At 35.4% G+C, this 20,923-nt stretch overlaps 1 protein-coding gene across 2 annotated transcripts in view; it reads right to left on the minus strand.

Annotated features, from left to right (window-relative positions):
- MRPS35 (mitochondrial ribosomal protein S35) overlaps positions 1–20,923 on the minus strand; it is a 45,738-nt gene that overhangs the window by 13,507 nt on the left and 11,308 nt on the right. The window contains exons 5-7 of one of the 2 annotated variants that reach the window (XM_082634929.1): positions 16,324–16,463; positions 6,464–6,573; positions 4,762–4,831 (exon numbers count right to left, since the gene is read on the minus strand). In XM_082634929.1, the coding sequence (XP_082491055.1) occupies positions 4,762–4,831; positions 6,464–6,573; positions 16,324–16,463 (320 nt within the window). The remainder of the gene's footprint in view (positions 1–4,761; positions 4,832–6,463; positions 6,574–16,323; positions 16,464–20,923) is intronic. The other variant, XM_082634930.1, reaches the window with a different exon arrangement.

Consider the following 20,923-nt stretch of genomic DNA (forward strand, 5'->3'; position numbering starts at 1 on the left):
GCCTGGTGACTACAGTCAGGAATGCTATATCGTATACTTGAAAGTTGCTAAGAGAGTAAATCTTAAAAGTTGTCATCACAGGAAAAAAATTTTTATTAACTTTGTGTGGTAATGGATGTTAAGCTGACATATTGTGGTGATCATTTTGTTTTATATATATGCACACACACACACACACACACACACACACAAAATCATTATGCTGTATACCTGAAAATAAGATATTACATGTCAATAATATCTCAGTTAAAAAAGAGAGGTTCGAGTGGGTATCAAAGCCTTGAAGGATATACAAGAAAAAAATAAGTAGAGAAAAATAAAAAATTAAATAGTAAATTATATAACCTTTATAACATTTTTTATAATATTTATTACTAAACCAACTTGCTTTTACTAGTGTTCCTCAACAGAAGAGACAGTGTTTTCTCCTTAGGTATTAATCTCCATATCCAACAACACCAAGCAAATAAGAGGCAACCAGTAAACATTTGCTCATCAAACAGTTCATTTTAATGAAAGCACACTTAATATTTGCCATGAGAATGGCTTACTCTTTCCTAAACACTAAAACACTGAAAGAGGTGCCTTTTCACACACCTAGTAAAATTCTACTACATCAGTTCAATATTGCCCTCTGGATACAAATCTACACTCTGTAAATAAGCTCTACTACCTGTTCACAGCCTGGCTCTGAATTATTTTTCAGTCTCATCTCCTCCCTCTGCCCTGTTGGTCGTGTACCCTGGCCACACCAAACTTCTGCCTGCTCTCTAAACCTACCAGGCCTAGAGTCCTTCACCTACTGCACACTCCTACCCATCTTCCAAAACCAGTCACCACGTCCATGATGCTTCAAGGGAGAATTAATCCTTGTATGCGCCTCTCACAGCACTATGTTCCAACCTCTCTTACCTAGTGAAAAAGACTATATTATAACCACCAAATCCCTCTAGGAATAAAGGTACCTAAAACAGAGGCTCATTCATTTTGATAATCCGAACGATACCTATCACTGTACCTTGTAAACAAGAACAAAATCATTGATGAAGGCTAAGAAAAGAAAACAATAAACGTCATTCAAGCATTCTCTGATATAACCTGGAAATCTATGTGTATGTGAGCACACACAAAAGATCACTATGAACTCATAAACCACTAGACTAAATGGCAATTATGGCTCTGCAAAAGGATTCATCATTTTTATCAGAAATACTTGCAATAAGGTCCCCTTTAAAAATAAACTCTGAGTATAAAATTATCCCTTTTATCCATTTTGTTACATGACTTTTCAGAACCACTTTAATACAAACCTAGATATATTTCTGACTGGCAACAAGACTATCATGAAGTCCACATTAGACAGCCAAAAATTCAAATTTTAAAAAGCAACCATTAGTAATTAAATATCAAAATCACCCAAGAACCCTTTGAATCTGATTTCAGATCTCTACATTTTCTAAAGCAAATGTTTATTTTCTTTCCCCCACCACTGTCTGTGTTTTAGTTTAGCTTTTGTGCAAGTCACTTTGGAAAATGCTTCATTCAATCATCTCTTAACCAAATCACTTGTGGAAGGTTTAAAGAACAACATGCAACAAAGTTAACATTTATTATCAGTTGCGGCAGAATGTGAGTCAGATACATGTTGTAAAAATTCAAATACAACAGGGCACAGAGCTGACTGGATCTGCATAAAGTCTTTCTCAAGTTAAATGTGAGCTATACACAGAAATTGGAAATAAATGAATTTGAAATTCTAAGATAAATCTTTCTTCATTTCAGTAGTTAACAACGTTAATAGCCACCATTTAATGAGCACCCACTATTCACCAGACATTTCACATAAATTCTCCCTGATCTATCCAAAAGCCCTTAATCTGAGCCTGACGTTAAATGAATGGCCAAGGTTACACAGTTAACAAGTAGTGGGATTCAAATCCAAATCTGAATGGTTCCAAAGATTAAAACCTAATTCACTTCTATGCTAACACTGTGTAATACTGAAATATTAAACCAAATTTCTACACGTCTCTTTGCTTCTTTGAACAGCTGAAGAATAAATGGTTTAATGTATATCTGTTTCTCAGTACCTTCTTAGCACTGCAATAATCATTCTGGAAGCATTACTAAGACTCTACGCCTGAAGTCTATGCTTTGTGAAGTCTATGCCTTTTGAGTATGAAAATTAATAAAGAAAACCTCAATTAAAGTTAAGAGTTGGGAATGGCCTGTAGAGGGAGCTCTCATGCATCCTCACACTCCATTATTTGCATGCACTGACCTTCACTTACATGCCCCACTGGAGGAAGCACACCCTGCACTCTCAAACAGAAGGTGCAACTACTTTACAATCCCAAAGGAAGAATTTCTCCTTGCTCAGCAACAGCCCAGGCAATGAGAAACATCTCAGTTCTGTAAACGAAGTCATCACCACCCTAAACTCCTACTTTCCTCCCTTGAACTTTCATTTAGAACAGCCCCTCCCAACTCCCTCCTTTCCCCTATAAAAGCAGGCTCCCTTTTCTTTGTTCTCTGGACTTATCTACAGGTTCACCATAAACTGCATGTCCCAAATAGCAATTCTTTGCTGTTCCCGAATAAACCCATTTTATTGTTTTAGAAGTCAACAACTTCTACTTTAATAATTCTATATAGTTAAACTGTTTTGAATAGCACACCACAGTAACTTTCTTATATTGGTCTAAATGCATACCTTTTCAGAGAAGTTTCAGCATTATGTTACATAAAACTACCAACTACTTTCTCTCAATGCTACTTAGAGGTAACCTCCACAGAGCTTAGCTTTTAGGTATTAAATGCTCTGAAACTAGCCTTAAAAATAAAGGAATGAATTAAAAGGGGCTCTTTAAATATGTGATTAAATACCAGGTGGTAACATCAATTTCAAGTATGAATTCCACGCTGGTGAAGGAAAAAAGTTTCAATTCAATAAAAATTCTGTTCCACCAGCTCTGCAAAACTTCATGGCTCATCTGCATTCTCTTAAAGCTTCTTCACTGATGGTACTTGTTTAGAAAGGATCAAGAGCCAAGTTTAATATAGGAATTATTTAATTATGTTTAAGACAGTTGTATGTGGCTACTTACTCTGGCATCAAAGTAATTAACATTAAGATCAAAGGCTTCTTGCATGAATCCAGAATACAAACTTGTTTGGATTTTATGTCATGGAACCACAGAAAGAATCCAGTAAGTCAACTTTCACTGAATTTATTTATGCCTGTCATTTCCTTTGGGGCAAATTCATTTTACAGGCTGCTGGCAAAATAAGAGACTCAAAACTGGTTGGCTTTTATTGTTTGGTATTAACTCTTTAAGCAGCAGCCATAGAGCTGAAGCTAATTCAGCCATGTTGCTGGTTCAAAAGGGAACTTAATGACCTCAAGCCAAAGACATTTATAAAATCAGTTGACAGGAAAGAGATTAACTGCTATTATGATGTTGCTTCTGAAGCTAGGAACTAGAAAATCGCGATGAATTATGATAATTAGAATACCTCAAAAGCAGAGAAGAGCTACCAGCTACTTTCTGTTCTTTACTAACCTCGCAACAAAGTTTTATTTTTTATTTTAATTTTCCACTCATCCCCTTGTGCTACAACTGTTTTATTATTAACATCAATGAAATCTGTAAGAACAGCTGTACGTGTTCACAGAATTTCTTAGGGATGAAGGGAGATTCCAAAGATCATCTAACGCAACTAACTAACATCCAAAGAGTACGTTCCTTTTGTCATATCCCCACTAAGTAGCCAATGGATGGAACATCTTCTACCTATTAAAGCAGCCCACTCTATCTTTAGATGAATCTTGTAGAGAGATTTTATTCAGTAAATAAATCTGTCTCACTATTGCTTCTACTTTGCTGTACCCTTAAAAGTCATGAAAAACAAATCTAACTCTTCTTTCATATGAAGTCCTTTGAGCATCTAAACAGAGTGACTCTTTCGCCAGCTACCCCCATTCCTTCAAATGTTCCCAACATGAAATGCTATTAAGTCCCATGTCTATGTTGGGCAAGCTTCAAAAATTTTAATTTGTGTGCATATCTAAAATTATTTCAATTTTTAAAAATATTATATAAAACTGAGTTACCAAAACATATTAGTTACCAACTTTAAATGAGCTGATGCTCATTCACAGCAAAATCTTCCTCATAAATGTGTATATTTATACTAAAACTCAATAAATTTAGTCAGACACAAGACTGTTTTTATACTATTTAAATAATTAATTGCCCTTAATTGTCTCTAATGTATACCAGTGAAATGTTCACATGAAAGGCTATTTGATAACTAAGATTTTAATAAACATTTAAAGTAACTTTCTATAAAGTTTGGGAGCTTTGTTCTATAGTTTATTTAAATAACAGGATGATTATATAGTTCAAGTAATATAGATGATGATCTCCCTTCCATAACATTGACAACTTTCACCTAAAGTCATACAAACAAACAAAAAGTAAAAAATTCTGAATTTTTTAGTCTAAGTCAGAAACTCTGAACTTTAAAGGCATTTTAGTCATCTGACTTCTGAAGGTCCTCAGATGGACTGAATTATCTATTTCAAGATCTTCACTTTCAATGTCAGTAGGAGTTATCTATAACATTTCACATGTCCTTAGCTTAAATAGTGGTTCATTAAACACTCATCTGAGTGCTGGCTACACAGACTGTTTTGAAAGGTTAACATATCCAAATTACAATGACAAAGTTATTAAACATTCATACACAATCACTTACCCAAGACTCATGGTATAAAACTGTTAGTAGATACATTGCATAATCATAATTCTGTCTCTTTAAGGGGCACCTTTAAAAGACAGAGAGAGGGAGGAAGTCAAAATTCTAAACATTCAGTACATGGAAAAATTTGCAAAGTATACAAATACTAAATACAAAGGATAACTTATATTCAGGAATTCCCTATCTGACTTAGGAAAATTCCATTATTGGAATAAAAATGATCTATGTAGTTTATGACTTGAGGATATTGAACACTGATGTTATTTTTACTTTTATTTAGAGGATATCTTTGCTTTCATCACTAACAAAGTTATTTATATCTGATAATAGCTTTACACTATTTTTAATATGAATGTGTCCAATCCAAGTGTCCTTCACGATCTCAGGGCTAAGAGTCTGCGATGGTGTCAACATACCTGCTGAGTTCATTTAAAGAATACAGAGAGACTGATGCTAATCTAAATGTTCACCCTGATTTCCCCAGAGCTGATTCTTTTAAAAATGAGCTACACTACACAATGCTATAATTTTTTGCTATCATATTTAAAATGAAACTAATGACCTAATATTAGATAAAATTTCTACATAAATAAGAGCTGGCATTAACTTTTAGGCTAATAAAATAATATAGAAAAGGAAATAATTACTTCTAATTTCTTTAAATATAAAGTTATTATGACAATTGACTTTAACTGGACTCTGTTTATTCTGTACTTAGGTTTAATAGTCCTCTATTCTACAAAGTTGTTACCATAAAACATACACACACACACACACAACACACTGACACTTATAAATTTAGCAAAAAAAATTATCAGAAACTTACAGAATTTCTAACAATAACATTTTTAAAGTATTTTTAAAAATTGCACAAACTAAAAACACAGCATTATTTTACATTCTCTAAAGTTAAAGCTAGCAAAAAGATATTATTCATAAATTTCAATTTTATTTCTCCTATATGGTAATAATCTAAAATCACAGTTCCCAAGCTTTTCCCACCTCCACACTGTTGCCATCTCTGTATGTATGTCATGCTACTTCTTTATACCACTAAGAAGCAAAACATAAAACCTAATTGATATTGACACCTCCAAATGCTTTGAAATTAGGATAAGGAGGGAGAGAGGATATCTGCCCACTTGTTTTTCTTTATATTTTGACATAATTTAGAAGCAACCAAAGAATAATTCTAGAAATAAAATAACCATTTAGCAAAAACATACCAATAGCCTTTCTTTACCTCAAATGACCTAATTTATAAATTCATATACAATAAATTTAATACTGCTTTTACAAACTTCTATGCTAGCACTGAAATTCTGCTTATTTACAAAAATACTTTGATGAATTTCCATATTTAATTTAATAATTTTGATTTTGAAATATAAGATTTCTATACTGTGACTTTGCAGAAACCTGTTTAAGTATTACTCACTGGCAAGCGATTCTTCCATTTCCGTTTAACATCTTCCCTGCATTTTACATAAACAAATATATTAAAAATAACAATTTAACTCAGCTAGGCAAGCCTCTCCATGCACATAAAGATCACAGCAACAGGAGGCTAGTGTGAGGATATTAAAAATATGAATGAGACAACTTCTCTGACCTAACAGGTTAATACAAGGACTGCCAGGGGACTGGAGAACAATAAAGCAACACATGTGACAGATCTGCTGAACTTTTCTTCCTTTACCTATCTGTCTTGATGGTAAGCACATCTGTGCTCTTGCAGTATCGATCTCCTACAAGTTTAATAAGTTTCTTCTTTGCGTGATCATCTAAATTCAAACTGGAAAGTTTAACCTTAAAAATACAAGAAAAAAAATTTTTTTAATTACTTTATATACTTTGTATAATGAGAAAACAGTGGCAAAATTATTTATACTAACATCAAAAGAAACTTTTTCAAACTCCTTCCTTTACAGAATTAGTAATTCACAAGTATCATGAAGCCTGATCTTACTCATGGAAAAAAAAAAGCGGGAGCAAAGTGTTTGGAGTTCTTTGAAAGTTCTGGGCATTAGTACCTTTCCTAAAAGAACCAATGACATGTCTCTTAAATAAATGAAATTACAGTGCTTATGAGTATTACTAACTATTAGAATTCAACTCAATTAGTGTCAGTAAAGCTGTTTATAAAAAATAAATGGATGAAACATAGGGGCTTTAAGAATTTCTACCACGCAATTATGAGACCCATATCACTGCAACTGTTCAGGAGCTTTTATTTTATTTTATTTTTTTTATTCTTGGCTGCATTGGGTCTTCGTTGCTGCGCGCGGGCTTTCTCTAGTGGCAGCGAGCGGGAGCTACTCTTCGTTGCAGTGCGCAGGCTTCGCATTGTGGTGGCTTCTCTTGTTGTGGAGCACAGGCTCTAGGTGCGTGCGCTTCAGAAGTTGTGGCCTGCAGGCTCAGTAGTTGTGGCTCGCGGGCTCTAGAGCACAGGCTCAGTAGTTGCGGCACATGGGCTTAGCTGCTCCGCGCATATGGGATCTTCCCCGTCCAGGAATCAAACCCATGTCCTCTGCATTGGCAGGCAGATTCTTAACCACTGTGCCACCAGGAAAGTCCCAGGGGCAATTATTTTAAAAGCTACAGATGTCTCGTGGAAGCCAGAATACAGCATCCATGAAGGGTCAAAACATTTGAAATAATTCAGCTCAACATTTCTCAAAATGTTAATACTAGTCCCACAGGCTGCTAAAAAGAATGATTTCTTTAAAAAGGCTGGTTCTATTGAGTCCATCTAGGAAATGTTGAGTTAAACTAGGTTCTTCACAGCAGGATTTCTTAGAGGAGGCAACATGTTAAAGAGCATGCTGAATTTCAAGATGCAGCATTGTTATGCAATAATTCCAAAATTTATTTAACCTCAGATTCCACTTTTCAAGGGACAATTCATGAAATTAGTCTTCCTTAAAACATATTTTGGAAAATGCTGGAATAAATGAACATACTTTTTAATTTGCAGAGAATTATGGCTTGGGCTGAAAAGTATTATCTAGAGATGAATAGGCTTGATCCAGGAAAACAGGTTAGAGACTACAATACAGGTAAATAAGGTAAACAACAGACTAGTTTTCCATGGAGAGCATTAAGAATAAGCAAAAATCAGAACTGTATGAAAAGGCTAAATAAGATTTTGAAATCCCACCTATTTCTTCCCTCTAGCTTCAATAACCCTGCATTTCATTCAAGACAACCATAGCATAAGAGCTTATTTATTTTCCCACTAGACTGCAAACCCTTGAGAGTAAGAACAATAACTGTCTTGTTCCTGGCAATGACCTAGCACCTAAAAAGCATGCAACATATTGGCTGAATGAATACATAAATTTAAAAAAGGGAGGATACGTTGTTTCTTTTTTAAGCACAGTGAGTTTTTTTATTTGGACAGAAAAAATAGGAAATAAAAAAACAAATATAAATGCACTCAAAGAACATTAGTAAGAACACTGACTATTAAATATCAATCCCACAGGTAGGCAGTGTGAAATTACCACAGTCCCCTGAAAAGAATTCATGTCAACAACCAGGTTATTAGCTTGATGGATAAAATAAGCAGTTTTATGATGACTCTGATTGTTAGCAATATGGAGAATTACCTATAAGAAAATCATAAAACGTACCCACATTATAATTATGAAAATATATGTATATCTGCATGCATACAGATACAGTACAGAGAAAGAAATAGATTTTACATTCAGATACTGAACAGGGAGTGATTTTCCCTTCTAAAACTCTTTCAATAAAATCATGATGTTTAACAATACATTTAAAAATTTACCATTTAAAAAATTTGTGTTCTAGTTTTTTACGTAAGAAGCAGTCAAAAACATGTGGCAGCAATGCTGATCATTACTGTGACAACTGTTTTAAAATTCATTGTTCACATTAATATTTTAATGGTCAAAAATTATATAGTCTTATGCCAGAAGCTCATAAATATTGCAGAAACAGCTGTGCAGTGCACTCACGCCACCTGCTAGCACTCAAAGGCACTGCAAAATTGTAGTCTTTAACCTGGACTAGTATTCTTACATTTAAGTTGAGTGACATTTATTTGTCATTCTTTTTACAAAATTCAAAAGAATCCTTAGGGCTTCCCTGGTGGCGCAGTGGTTGAGAGTCCGCCTGCCGATGCAGGGGGACACGGGTTTGTGCCCCGGTCCGGGAAGATCCCACATGCTGCGGAGTGGCTAAGCCCGTGAGCCATGGCTGCTGAGCCTGCGCGTCTGGAGACTGAGCTCCGCAACGGGAGAGGCCACAACAGTGAGAAGCCCGCGTACAAAAAGAAAAAGAATACTTAGATTTTACTTTTCTCAAGTTACTGTACTTTAAAGAGTCGACATTGTACTATTAACATTATCCCCAAAACAACGTTCACATTTCAAATCATAGTTATAGGTGTATCTTCAAATGTCTTATTTAAAAGAACTACATAAATTGAAAAATGTCTAAATGTGTAAAATATTTTCTTCATTTACAAGAATATGCAGTTAATTAAAGAACTATGGTATTACACATAAGACAAGAATTGGGCTTGATGTCTAGATTTGCTACCTATCAGATAAGTGACCTTCAACAAATCATGTGATCTTCCTGTCTGTTTCCTCATTTATAAGATAGAAAGGATTCACAGAATTTTTGTCAGGAATAAATGATATTAAATAGAAGAAAGCACTTTTTTCCGCCATATTTTCTCATCTTTTATTTTATTTTTAACATCTTTTTGGAGTTTAATTGCTTTACAATGGCGTGTTAGTTTCTGCTTTATAACAAAGTGAATCAGCTATATATATACATATATCCCCATATCCCCTCCCTCTTGCATCTCCCTCCAACGCTCCCTATTCCACCCCTCTTAAAATCCTATACAAATGTTATTTTTAATTCTGAACTACTTTTATGACTATCAAAAAAATATGATACCAACTTTCCTTCTCTGAATTTAAAAATTTGAGTATCTCTGAATATTATTTTATAATATTTGATTACCTTCACAGTACTGCATTAACTCATGCTGGACTACACATGGTTTAGTCTTACTGTTTTACCTACTTTTACTCTTGAACCACATGACACAAGTCTGGACACCACCCGAGACTCAACCGTCAGCAGGTAGAGTGAAAGGAGTCCAGAAGGGCCGACAGGAGTCAGGCAGAAGGGATACAAGGGATCGAGGAAGGTATGGCATGGTGGCATGAGACAAAGAGACAAGCAGGGATGGCAGCATGATATAGTAAGTGGTAACTGGTGGCATACTTTAAATAAAGTGTGAGATTATTTTTATATGAAACAAAATAAGCAAATTTAGAACCAATAAGGACTTTATATGTCTATTCTAGTACTGAAGACAAAGGCCCACAAAAATTAAGACCAAAAACATGAATTAGAATCTAGGATTCCTGGGAATTCCCTGGTGGTCCAGTGGTTAGGACTCGGCGCTTTCACTGCCTTGAGCCTGGGTTCAATCCCTGGTCGGGAACTAAGATCCCGCAAGCCATGCAGCATAGCCAAAAAAAAAAAAAAAAAAATCTAGGTTTTCTAACTCTGAGTTCAGAGATTTTTTTTTGTCATAAAACAGAGATCAACTGTCGTTTGTTGTTGCTACCATTATTACTAAAAAGAGGTAACATTTATTAGGTTCTTAAAAATGTATCAGGTATTATTATTTTATAATAGGGATACTCTATTAACCTGTTGAATGATACCATCAAAGTAGAATTTTAAGTTCTTTTTCTGTTTTCCTTTTGTTGATCTATATTTTATGAAATGTATACAGTAAATCTGTATTATCTTTTGTGATTTTAAAATATTTTCAATGTCTCTAAATACATAAACATATTGCTATGATATTTAAACTGTCCTATGGAATTGAAAAAACACTGGAAAGCTTCATAAATTCATTTCATAAAGATGGTACAACCCTGATACCAAAACCCAAAGAAAGAAAATTACAAATCAATTATGGCTATATCACTGAAAATATTTCTAAAGCTTAAAGTCTGTCTATTTGTTAGCATATAATGCAAAGATGGTTGCAGAGATTTTCAACATATTTTTGCAGCACACTTGGAATGTTCCAATTTAAAATACAGATTACATGGAGTACGAAAATGAACTTTTTGTACTGGGAGGCCCCTCAGAAAGGTGGGCAGTCATCCTCCAGGACAGGTGAATCAGAAGTCCATTAGTCAGGGCTCCCTGGAGAAATGGCTGATTCTGGGAATGGTACAAGGAATATATAAAATGAGCCAGGAGCATTCTGTGGTGCCAAAAACTAAGGAAGTGTTTAAAAAACAAATGATGGGTCGTGACAAAGGAGCAGGGCGGCCGGCTGGAAGAGTGCCCAACTGCCAGAGATGAAACAACTTGAGCAACAAAATAAAGTATCACTGGACCGTAATCCAAAGGATAAAGTAAAAATCCATGAATCCACACTGATACAAGTAAGTGACTGAGTAAATAAATGAATGGAGGAGAATAGACAAATACCCCACATAGAAGAATTCCAAATAATCTATATTTCCCCCTCGAGGCGGTGGAGCATAACTTCCGTAAGTGTGGGCTGTGCACGGTGACTTCCTTCTAAAGAGCACACTATGGAAAGGAAGAAAAAAAAGAGTAACTTTATAGTGGAGAAAACTGGCCAACACTACCTCAGCCAGGTGATCTAAGCTGCATCATCAGTGGTTAAGTCATGTGAGGAGCCTATACCCTTGCTATGATGTGATGAGAACGGCACTTAACTTCTGAGGTTTTCCTCCCCAAAACACCCAACAAAAACAACAAACAAATCGAAACTGAAGGACATTCTGCAAAATACGTAACTGGGACTTCTCGAAACTCTCAAAGTCATCGAAAACAAGGAAATTCTGAGAAACAATCACAGCCAAGAAGAGCCTAAAGAGACACGGTGACTAAATGTAATGTGGTACCCTGGATGGGATTCTGAACAAAAAAAGGACATTAGGTAAAAACTAAGGAAATCTGAATAAAGTATGAACTTTCATTAATAATGTATCAATATTGATTCATTCATTAGTTATAACAAATGTACCACAGTACCATAAGATGTTAACAACAGGAGAAATTTGGTGTGAATATGGCAAACTCTGTACTATCCTTGAAGCTTCTCTGTAAATCTAAAACTATTTTAAAAGTAAAAGTTTAATTTAAAAAAAGGTTCATCGGGTAAAACTGCACGTAACTGCTGTGTGAAAAAAGACACGTGATGTGCATCAAGACTCCGTTAACAAAGGTTTCCAATACTAACTTAGGAGTTAGTTACTAGGGCACATGTGCAATGCCATGTGGCATGTTCCTGGTGAGTGAGAGGAGGGATTTGATATTTCTCCAAAGCAACATGAGATTAGGACAAATAATCCTAAATAAAACATCATCACAGCAAATCAGTCAGTGGTAAAGTAAAAGAATAATGTACAATAAACTGATCAGGGCTCAGAAATGGTTCAGTAATTGAAAATCAATTAATATAATTCATTACTTTAAAAATTCAAAGGAGATCATTTCAAAAATGCTAGTAAACTAGGAACCGTATACATCGTTAACACAGTAGGGATTATTATCTCTAAACTGAAATCCAGTCTCAGAGGCTAAATACTAGAGGCATACTCATTACAGTAGAGAACAGCACAAGGGACTACATAAACATTTTAGAAACTCTGTCTAACACAAAAGACAAAAAGAAAAAACAAGCTATAGATATTTTAAAAGGAGAACTAAAACTGCCATTAATTATCATTTATTTCTTGAGAAATCACCCAAAGAATCAACCGAAAAGTCCTAGCATCCCAATTTTGGTCTCCAAACACCAATGCTCACTAAAAGGTATCAGAGCTCCTGGAGAAATAGCTAATTCCAGGTCCGGGATAAGGAATATTCTATATAGTAAGCCTGGTCCATCTTGTGCCAGAAGGCAAGGAAATTTTCCAATGCTAATGGGCTTGTAATAAAAGGACATAGGAATCAGTTTAGAAGAGACCCTACTGGCCAAAGTTAGGACATACTTTGAACATCACAAAGAATATGACTTTACTTGATCAAAATTTGCTGAATATACCCATCTACACATTACCTGTTCAAGGGAAAAGCAAAAAATGACAACCCATAACCTCACAATGTAAAGGTCGGGTTGTCAGCCTCTTAAACAAGTGATCAATCTCAGCATACTAAGAATGAGGCAACCAGACTTTACGTGCCCTCTCGTGTAATGCAATATAAAACACATAGCAACGTCTATCAAGTATTCTTGTCAAAATAGTTTACTGTAATCTAATCAGTCCCTTAAATCTAACTTCCACTTTATAGAAAATACAGGAGATAGAGACATAAGGTAAATGACACCAGGATGCATGGAGACAAATTCAGAAGGTAGGAAGCGCTGCAAGGATAAAATTTCTCTCTTTACCATGTCTGTGTCATGATGGGGGTTGCAGCTTGGAGGAGCGGGAAGAGGAGGGGTGAGGTCCTTTGCTGTTCTAGATTTTAAAAGACCTAAGTGACATTTTAAGCAAATGTAACAGTGCTTGACTGGATCCTGGTTTAAACAAAAAAGCTATTTAAGCATTTTGGTGAGACAACTGGGGAAATCTGAGCGTGGAGTACACATTTTAGATGGTATTAAAAAATTACTGAAAATTTTATTCGCTGTATTAATTATATTGGAATTATACAGGAAATTTTCATTAATTTTTAGAGATAACACACTAACATATTTTAGTATGAAAAGGCAGATATTAGTAATTTTAAAGTAAACACTTAAACCAAAAACACACAAATAAATACACAGGAGTGTGTATCTGTATAAGTGTACCAAGCACTCAATATTTTAAACTCGTCAAAATATTAATTATTATTGATACAACAATGTGCCATGTGTATGGGTATTTATTATACTACTCTCTCTACTCTATACATTTGGAATTTTTGATGAGAAAGGTTAAAAAACAGAATTTGGTAACGTAGCCAAGTAAAAAATTAAAAAATAACTATACCATTTTTGACAAGGGTGTCAAAACAATTCAATGGAGGGAAAATAGTCTTTTCAACAAATAGTGCTGAGACAGATGAATATCCACATGCAAAATAAAGTTGGTTCCCTACCTTACACCATATATAAAAATTAACTGAAAATGAATCACAGACCTAAATGTAAGAGACAAAACTCTCAGAAGAAAACATAGGAATAAATCCTCATGACCTCGAATTAGACAATGGTTTCTTACATATGGCACCAAAAGCACAAGAAACAAAGAAAAAAATGCATAAATCGGACTTCATCAAAATTAAAATTTTTGTGCTTAAAAGAACACCATCAAGAAAGTGAGGTGACAATGCATGGAATGGGAGAAAATATTTGTAAGTCATATATCTGATAAGCAACTGGTATGAAGAATAAATAAAAAACACAACTGAAAAACAAAAAGTCAAATTACTCAAAAGATGGGCAAAGAATTTAAAGACATTTCCCCAAAGAAGATATACAAATGGTCAATAAGCACATGAAAAATTGCTCAGCATCATTAGTCATTAGGGAAATGTAAACCAAAACCACAATGAGATACTTCACACCCATTAGAATGGTGAAAACTATAAAGACCAACAACAATCATTAGGGAGGATGTGGAGAAATTGAAACCCTCAAACACTGCTTATGAAATAGTGCATTCACTCTGTAAAACAGCTTGGTAGTTCCTCAAAATGTTTCACATGGAGTTACCATACGACCCAATAATTCTACTTCTAGGTATACAGCCAACAGAACTAAAAACCTATGTCCACACAAAAACCTGTACACAAAGGTTCACAGCAGCATTATTCATAACAACCAAAAAGTGGAAACAACTCAGATGTCTACTGACTGATAAGTGGATAAATAAAAACTGGTATATCCATAAAATGAAACATTATTTGGCAATAAAAAAAACGAAGAACTGATACATGCATAACAGATGAAACGGAAAGCATTATACTAAGCCAAAGTATACATATTATATGATTTATTTATAGGAAATACCAATAGGCAAAGTAGATTAGTTGTTGACAGGAGCTTGGAGGTAGTGAAGAGCAGGGTAGAATGGGGATTGACTGACAATGGGTATGGGATTTCTTTTTACGGTGATGAAAATTTCTGGAGTCAGGTAGTGGTGATGGTTGCACAACTCTGTGATATACTAAAAACCACTGAGTTGTAAACTTTAAAAGGATGAATTCTACAGTATGTGAATTATATCTCAATAAAGCTGTTATTAAAAAGGAAAAAGAAGTATATAAGAAATCAATATACCTCCAAATGGGCAAAGGAGCAAAAAAAGAAGAAGCACTTTACAAAAGAATACATTCTCACCTTCATTTGAATTCAAAGGCATACATATTTTAAATATAAGATATATTCTGCCTATCAAGCTGATAGGTAATAATAATACCTGGGCTGGTGAGAGTACAGCATGCTTTCTCACAATCTGCTGGTGTTGTGCTTGTTACATTGCCTGCAGGAATTTTATAATATATAATCAAAAACCTTTCTCAATATGTATCAAAAATCTGCAAAAGATCTATATCCTTTGACCCAACTTCTCATTTTAGTAAGTTATCCTAGGAACTTAATCAGGAATATATACAAATATTAATCTCAAGAATATTCATTATATTTTTCTAATAAAGAAAACTGTTAGGAAGCCTAAATGTCCCATGATATGGGTAATTTAAATAAATTATGGTAGATCTATGCTATAGAATTGTTTGTCTCTCCCACTTCAGTCTCAGAAAAGGACTATGTCTGAATTGATCAGTGGTGCACCCCCAGCCTCAAACATTGTCCTGGCACATTAACAGACCCTCATTTATACACTATTCATTAAATAGTGTTTAATAACACTGTTAACATTAAACAGTGTTTAATAACATTGAAAATTTTAAATTCATATTGTTAAACAAAATTTGAGCAACTAATCAAATATAGTATCATCCCATTAATATACACAAAGGCTGACTGTATATATACTAAAATGAGCTCCTGTAGTCAGCAGTGGTTATTTGAGTGGTGGAATTACAGGCAATTGTATTTATTTATTTATTTTTTAGGTGTTGGGGGTAGGAGTTTATTTATTTATTTATTTATTTTTGCTGTGTTGGGTCTTCGTTTCTGTGCGCGGGCTTTCTCTAGTTGTGGCAAGCGGGGGCCACTCTTCATCGCGGTGCGCAGGCCTCTCACTATCGCGGCCTCTCTTGTTGCGGAGCACAGGCTCCAGACGTGCAGGCTCAGTAGTTGTGGCTCACAGGCCTAGTTGCTCTGCGGCATGTGGGATCCTCCCAGACCAGGGCTCGAATCCATGTCCCCTGCGTTAGCAGGCAGATTCTCAATGACTGCACCACCAGGGAAGCCCCAATTTTATTTTATACTTTAAAAAACTTTTATATTCTCCAAATTTCTATGATAAATATGTATCAGTTTTATAATCACGCATACAAAATATTATTATAAAATGTTCCAATAATTCTTATTTTTAAAAGATTAACTCTTACCCTTAATGTCACTACCCGTGCTTTGGGGTTTCGAATAGATGGTCCCGCTGATACATAACCAGCTGTGTCAATTTCAATTGGAAAATGCTTCCTGCATTTCTCATCACTGTCTAATGCAGCTGGCCACTCGGTGCAAAAATCTGAGAATTAAAAAAAATTATCTCATTTATAGTTTTGTAAGTAAATTCTCCTTATAATGTATGCTACCCGACAAAATCAAATTATTGAGGGAGATCACCTTTCAAGATACATGAAATGAAACATGAAAGAACAGATTCTCTTCTGCACTTACATATACATCATCATCCTGCATGCATCCCTTTTCTTCCTAGTGAATCCTAATTAGGGAATTTAATTAAGGGAATGATTTGGATAGTTCAGGTTTGGTGGGGAACAGTTAAAAGGGAGCTATGACTTGATGGAAGTTTATTATAGCTTTGCACATATCTGTTATGAGACAGTTTATTTCCTCGCCAACTAAAAGCAAGCAGTTCATAGTGCCCTGAGAATTATTGTTTTTGAAAAGGCAACAGATAATATTCACACCCAAATGAAGGTTACTAAAAATCAGCTGAAGGGAAGTGAAAGAAGCTCTGAAAAAACTCTAAGAGGGAATTGCCTGGAGGTCCAGTGGTTAGGACTCGGCATTTTCCCTGCTGTGGCCTGGGTTCAATCTCTGGTCAGGGAACTAAGATCCAGCAAGCCTCGCAGCACAGCCCCCCACCCCCCCCCAAAAAAAAGCTCTACTGAGACGTGATCAACCTTCTTTCAGAAACTGAGTTCAATAGGGCCTCTAACTAAAACAGGTACAAAAGCCTCGGTCACCTTTAAATGATCCTTCCAGTAATTCATGTTTCTTCGATGTGACTTCTAAGCCACTGGGGCTCAATGGAAAAAGGAACAGACTTGTTCTCACCTTCAGGCAAGACAGCTAGCCTAGAGAGGAGTGGGTCTGGGTCTGAGACCTGGGCTACAAGCGAAGTTCCAAGCACTGAGAACACTGCTCACAGCACAGAGGTGTAAACTCAGGCCTCAAATGAAAAAAAACTCTTTAAAGGAAAAGAGAGAACTCCCAGCCTCCCGCAGCTATTACTACTAGTGTTGAGGGACTTCATAGGTGGGCAGCTGATTTTATTTTGCCCTATTCCTATCAAGTTAGCGTGGTACAGGGCTCTCAGCTTGGGATGAAAACTTCTGGCATCATCAGGTTCCCCTCAATAGAAACCTCATTTCCTAAATAGCCTCATTCTAAGAAAAAGTAATTGGTTTCTTAGGTCAAACACATTAGACCCCATGGATCCGTGCTTTCTCCAATAACATTTTCCCTCAGCTAACAACTTTCTTATAATAAGCACTATATTTAGCTCCCATTTAGGCTTTAATATCAGTCAGCAAAATGTCACTCTGGATTACAGAGACTTTCCAAGATCTGGGACTAAATATACGTTAGCAAATTAAGTATAGCTCACACCATTCCCTAAAAACTGTGTTTAAGAGATCAATATTCACACACTTTGAGGGGAAAGAAATATCTTTGCCATTAAGAACATTTTGACATTTAAATAAAATGAACAGAGCAAAATTACTGAGGTTAAATTTCATTCCCATTATGAACTAATTCCAGTTTCCTGTACTATAAGATGCAACACTGCCAGGCACTTTATAAGACAGACTAGTTGGGGAATTTTATGAGTAACTGGATTTGTACTGACTTTTTTCTTTTTTTTTAAACTTTGGGTAAGTCATTTCAATCACCAGATGATAATTACAGCTTTTAAATTAAATTACCTGATTATATGTTCAAGAAAACACAGCCAACTGAAAAGTACATAATAGACCCCATTAGCCTTTTATTCATCTGATAGGTAGAGCAACAGACTAGACTTCAGAAGACCTTGGTTTTTACTTAACTTCTGCCACGATTATTAAAGTTTTGGTAAATTATCTAACTCTCCTGTGCTTCAAATTTTCCATTTGCAAGTTAGATACAAAATCTGAACTGACCTACTTGAAAGAAAACTCAGAAGAAACATGTGAAAAGCCTTTGAGTTATTTCGAAGATACAATCTAAATCTAGAAGCTGGCAAAAGTGTAAAGGCAAAATTAAGGAAAGATTAAAACATTCACTTAAATACTGTAAAATATAATGCTACTCTTCTAAATATGCTGTATGAAAGCCTTTCATTTGAAAATTATTAAATATTTTAGAACTACCTCATTACAATGACCAGTTTCTAAATTATAAATGTACATTTAAAAATATTGTTTTAAAAGGAAAAATACTGAATTTATCACAGGGTAATGCATTTGTTAACTGGCTTTACAAAGGATCAAAAAATGATATATGATTTGTGTCATATGGGGCACAAATGTGCAATGGTGATCTGTGTCAGTCTAATATCAGGCTAATATCAACAAGTATGGAAACATACAAAGGGACAGAAATGCATCCTAATGTCCCAAAACAAAAGATCACATAAATGAATGAAAATAGCAAGAGATTTTTCTTCCCTCATTTCAAGAGTAAAGTTATTATTCCTACTTTTTAGCCCTCTTTTTAATACCTCTTTATTTTCTCTTCTTCCTCATAATTTTCAATGGAAGGCCCTGGAAGGCCCTCCCAGAAGCTCAAATTTCATCATAATCATGTTCACTAACTTATTTCTCCTTTTAGCATAATCAGGCTACCTGTGAAGTTTCTAGGTTTCATTTTCTTTCCTGAAAACACTTAACAAGTATACTGAGCATATATATACATCACCTTTAAATCAGCATAAATTTAAGGCTTCAAAGGTACTAACTCTTGCATTCAACTACATAATCAATAAGTAATAGCTACAAACCTAAAACAACTCAAATTTGCTTACCTATATATAGTCCAATACAACTAGAACAGAAATTGAATTGGAATATTGTATATGTTATGAACCATGAACAAAAAGTGCTCTTTGCCTTTACCTCCATGTATGTGGGAAGAAGAAAGATGGTAGTACAGGTGAGTAAAATCTCTATTTACAACTAGCAATCAACAGATATTGTTGAAATTTAACAAGTCTAGAAATGGAGGTATAATCATATTCAGGTGATTAGTTCCATTTTATATATATCAAACTATACATACAATTTACATGTATATATACTATGTATAAAGTATATATAATATATATTCTTTATTTATGTGTTTAAAGAACATATAAAATTATATGCGCACGCACGCACGCACACACACACACACACACACACATAAATAATAAGACCTAAATAATGACTAAGGGAGAACCCGTCTGGAATGAGAGGCCAGGGAGGGAAAGGAGAAGCAAGAGACTATTAGTTTTCATCATCAGCTCTTATACTATTTAATTTTACCATAGGTATATATCACTTCTAATTCCTTTAAAATTTTGAACAATTTCTTCAAGATAACCCTTTTCTGCAAAGTATCCCATTACTGGCCCCACTGACTATTCAGCTACTCAGCATCCTTCTACACTATCTTCAGTTTGGACCATATTGATTTGCATCTGTCGTTAACACTCTACAATATTTTCTTCAGCCTTTTTATGTATATGCTTTCTATAATTCAACAATAAGTCCCTAACCTACCTGAGCAAGGATTATGGTTTCTGATCCCCAGAACGTATTCAGCAGATAACTGCAAGTTTGTACTCTTTTAAGATCTCCCTTTTTCCTCCACTCCTCAGTCCCTGGTAACCACCACCCTACCCTGTTTCTATGACCTCAGATTTTTCAGACTTCAAATATGTGATAATTATATAGTATTTGTCATGCTGTCTGACATATTCCACTTAGCATAATGCCCTCAAGGTCCCTCCACATTGTCACAAATGGCACGATGTCCTTCTTTCTCATGACTGAATATTCCACTGCTCGTGTGTGCATGTGTGTGTGCATGTGTGTGTGTGTATACACCACATCTTTATCCATTCATCCATCCACCGATGAACACTTAGGTTGTTTCCATATCTTACGTGGGCCTCTCACTATTGTGGCTTCTCCTGTCGCGGAGCACAGGCTCCGGACGCACAGGCTCAGCGGCCATGGCTCACGGGCCCAGCCGCTCCATGGCACGTGGGATCTTCCCGGACCGGGGCACGAACCCGTGTCCCCTGCATCAGCAGGTGGACTCTCAACCACTGCGCCACCAGGGAAGCCCTGTTTCCATATCTTGACTGTTGTGAATAATGCTGCAGTGAACATGGGAGTTGAGATATCTCTTCAATATTGTCTTCATTTCCTTTGGATACATACCAAGAAGTGGGATTGCTGGATCATACAGCAGCTCTATTTTTAATTTTTTGAGGACCCTTCATACTGTTCTCCACAGTGGCTGCATCAATTTGCATTCCTACCAACAGTGCACGAGGGTTCCCTTTTCTCCACGTCGCCATCAAAACTTGTTATCTCATCTTCCTGATGACAGTCATTTTAACAGGTACTGTGGTTTTGAGTTTTTTTTTTTTTTGATTTTGATTTCCCTGATGATTAGTGAAGTTGAGAATCTTTTCATGTACTCACTGGCCATTTGTATGTCTTCTTTGGAAAAATGTCTATTTGATTCTTCTGCCCATTTTAAAATCAG

The sequence above is a fragment of the Mesoplodon mirus genome (genome assembly GCF_964341445.2).
Source record: "Mesoplodon mirus genome assembly, chromosome: 11".
Classification (NCBI taxonomy): Eukaryota; Metazoa; Chordata; class Mammalia; order Artiodactyla; family Ziphiidae; genus Mesoplodon; species Mesoplodon mirus.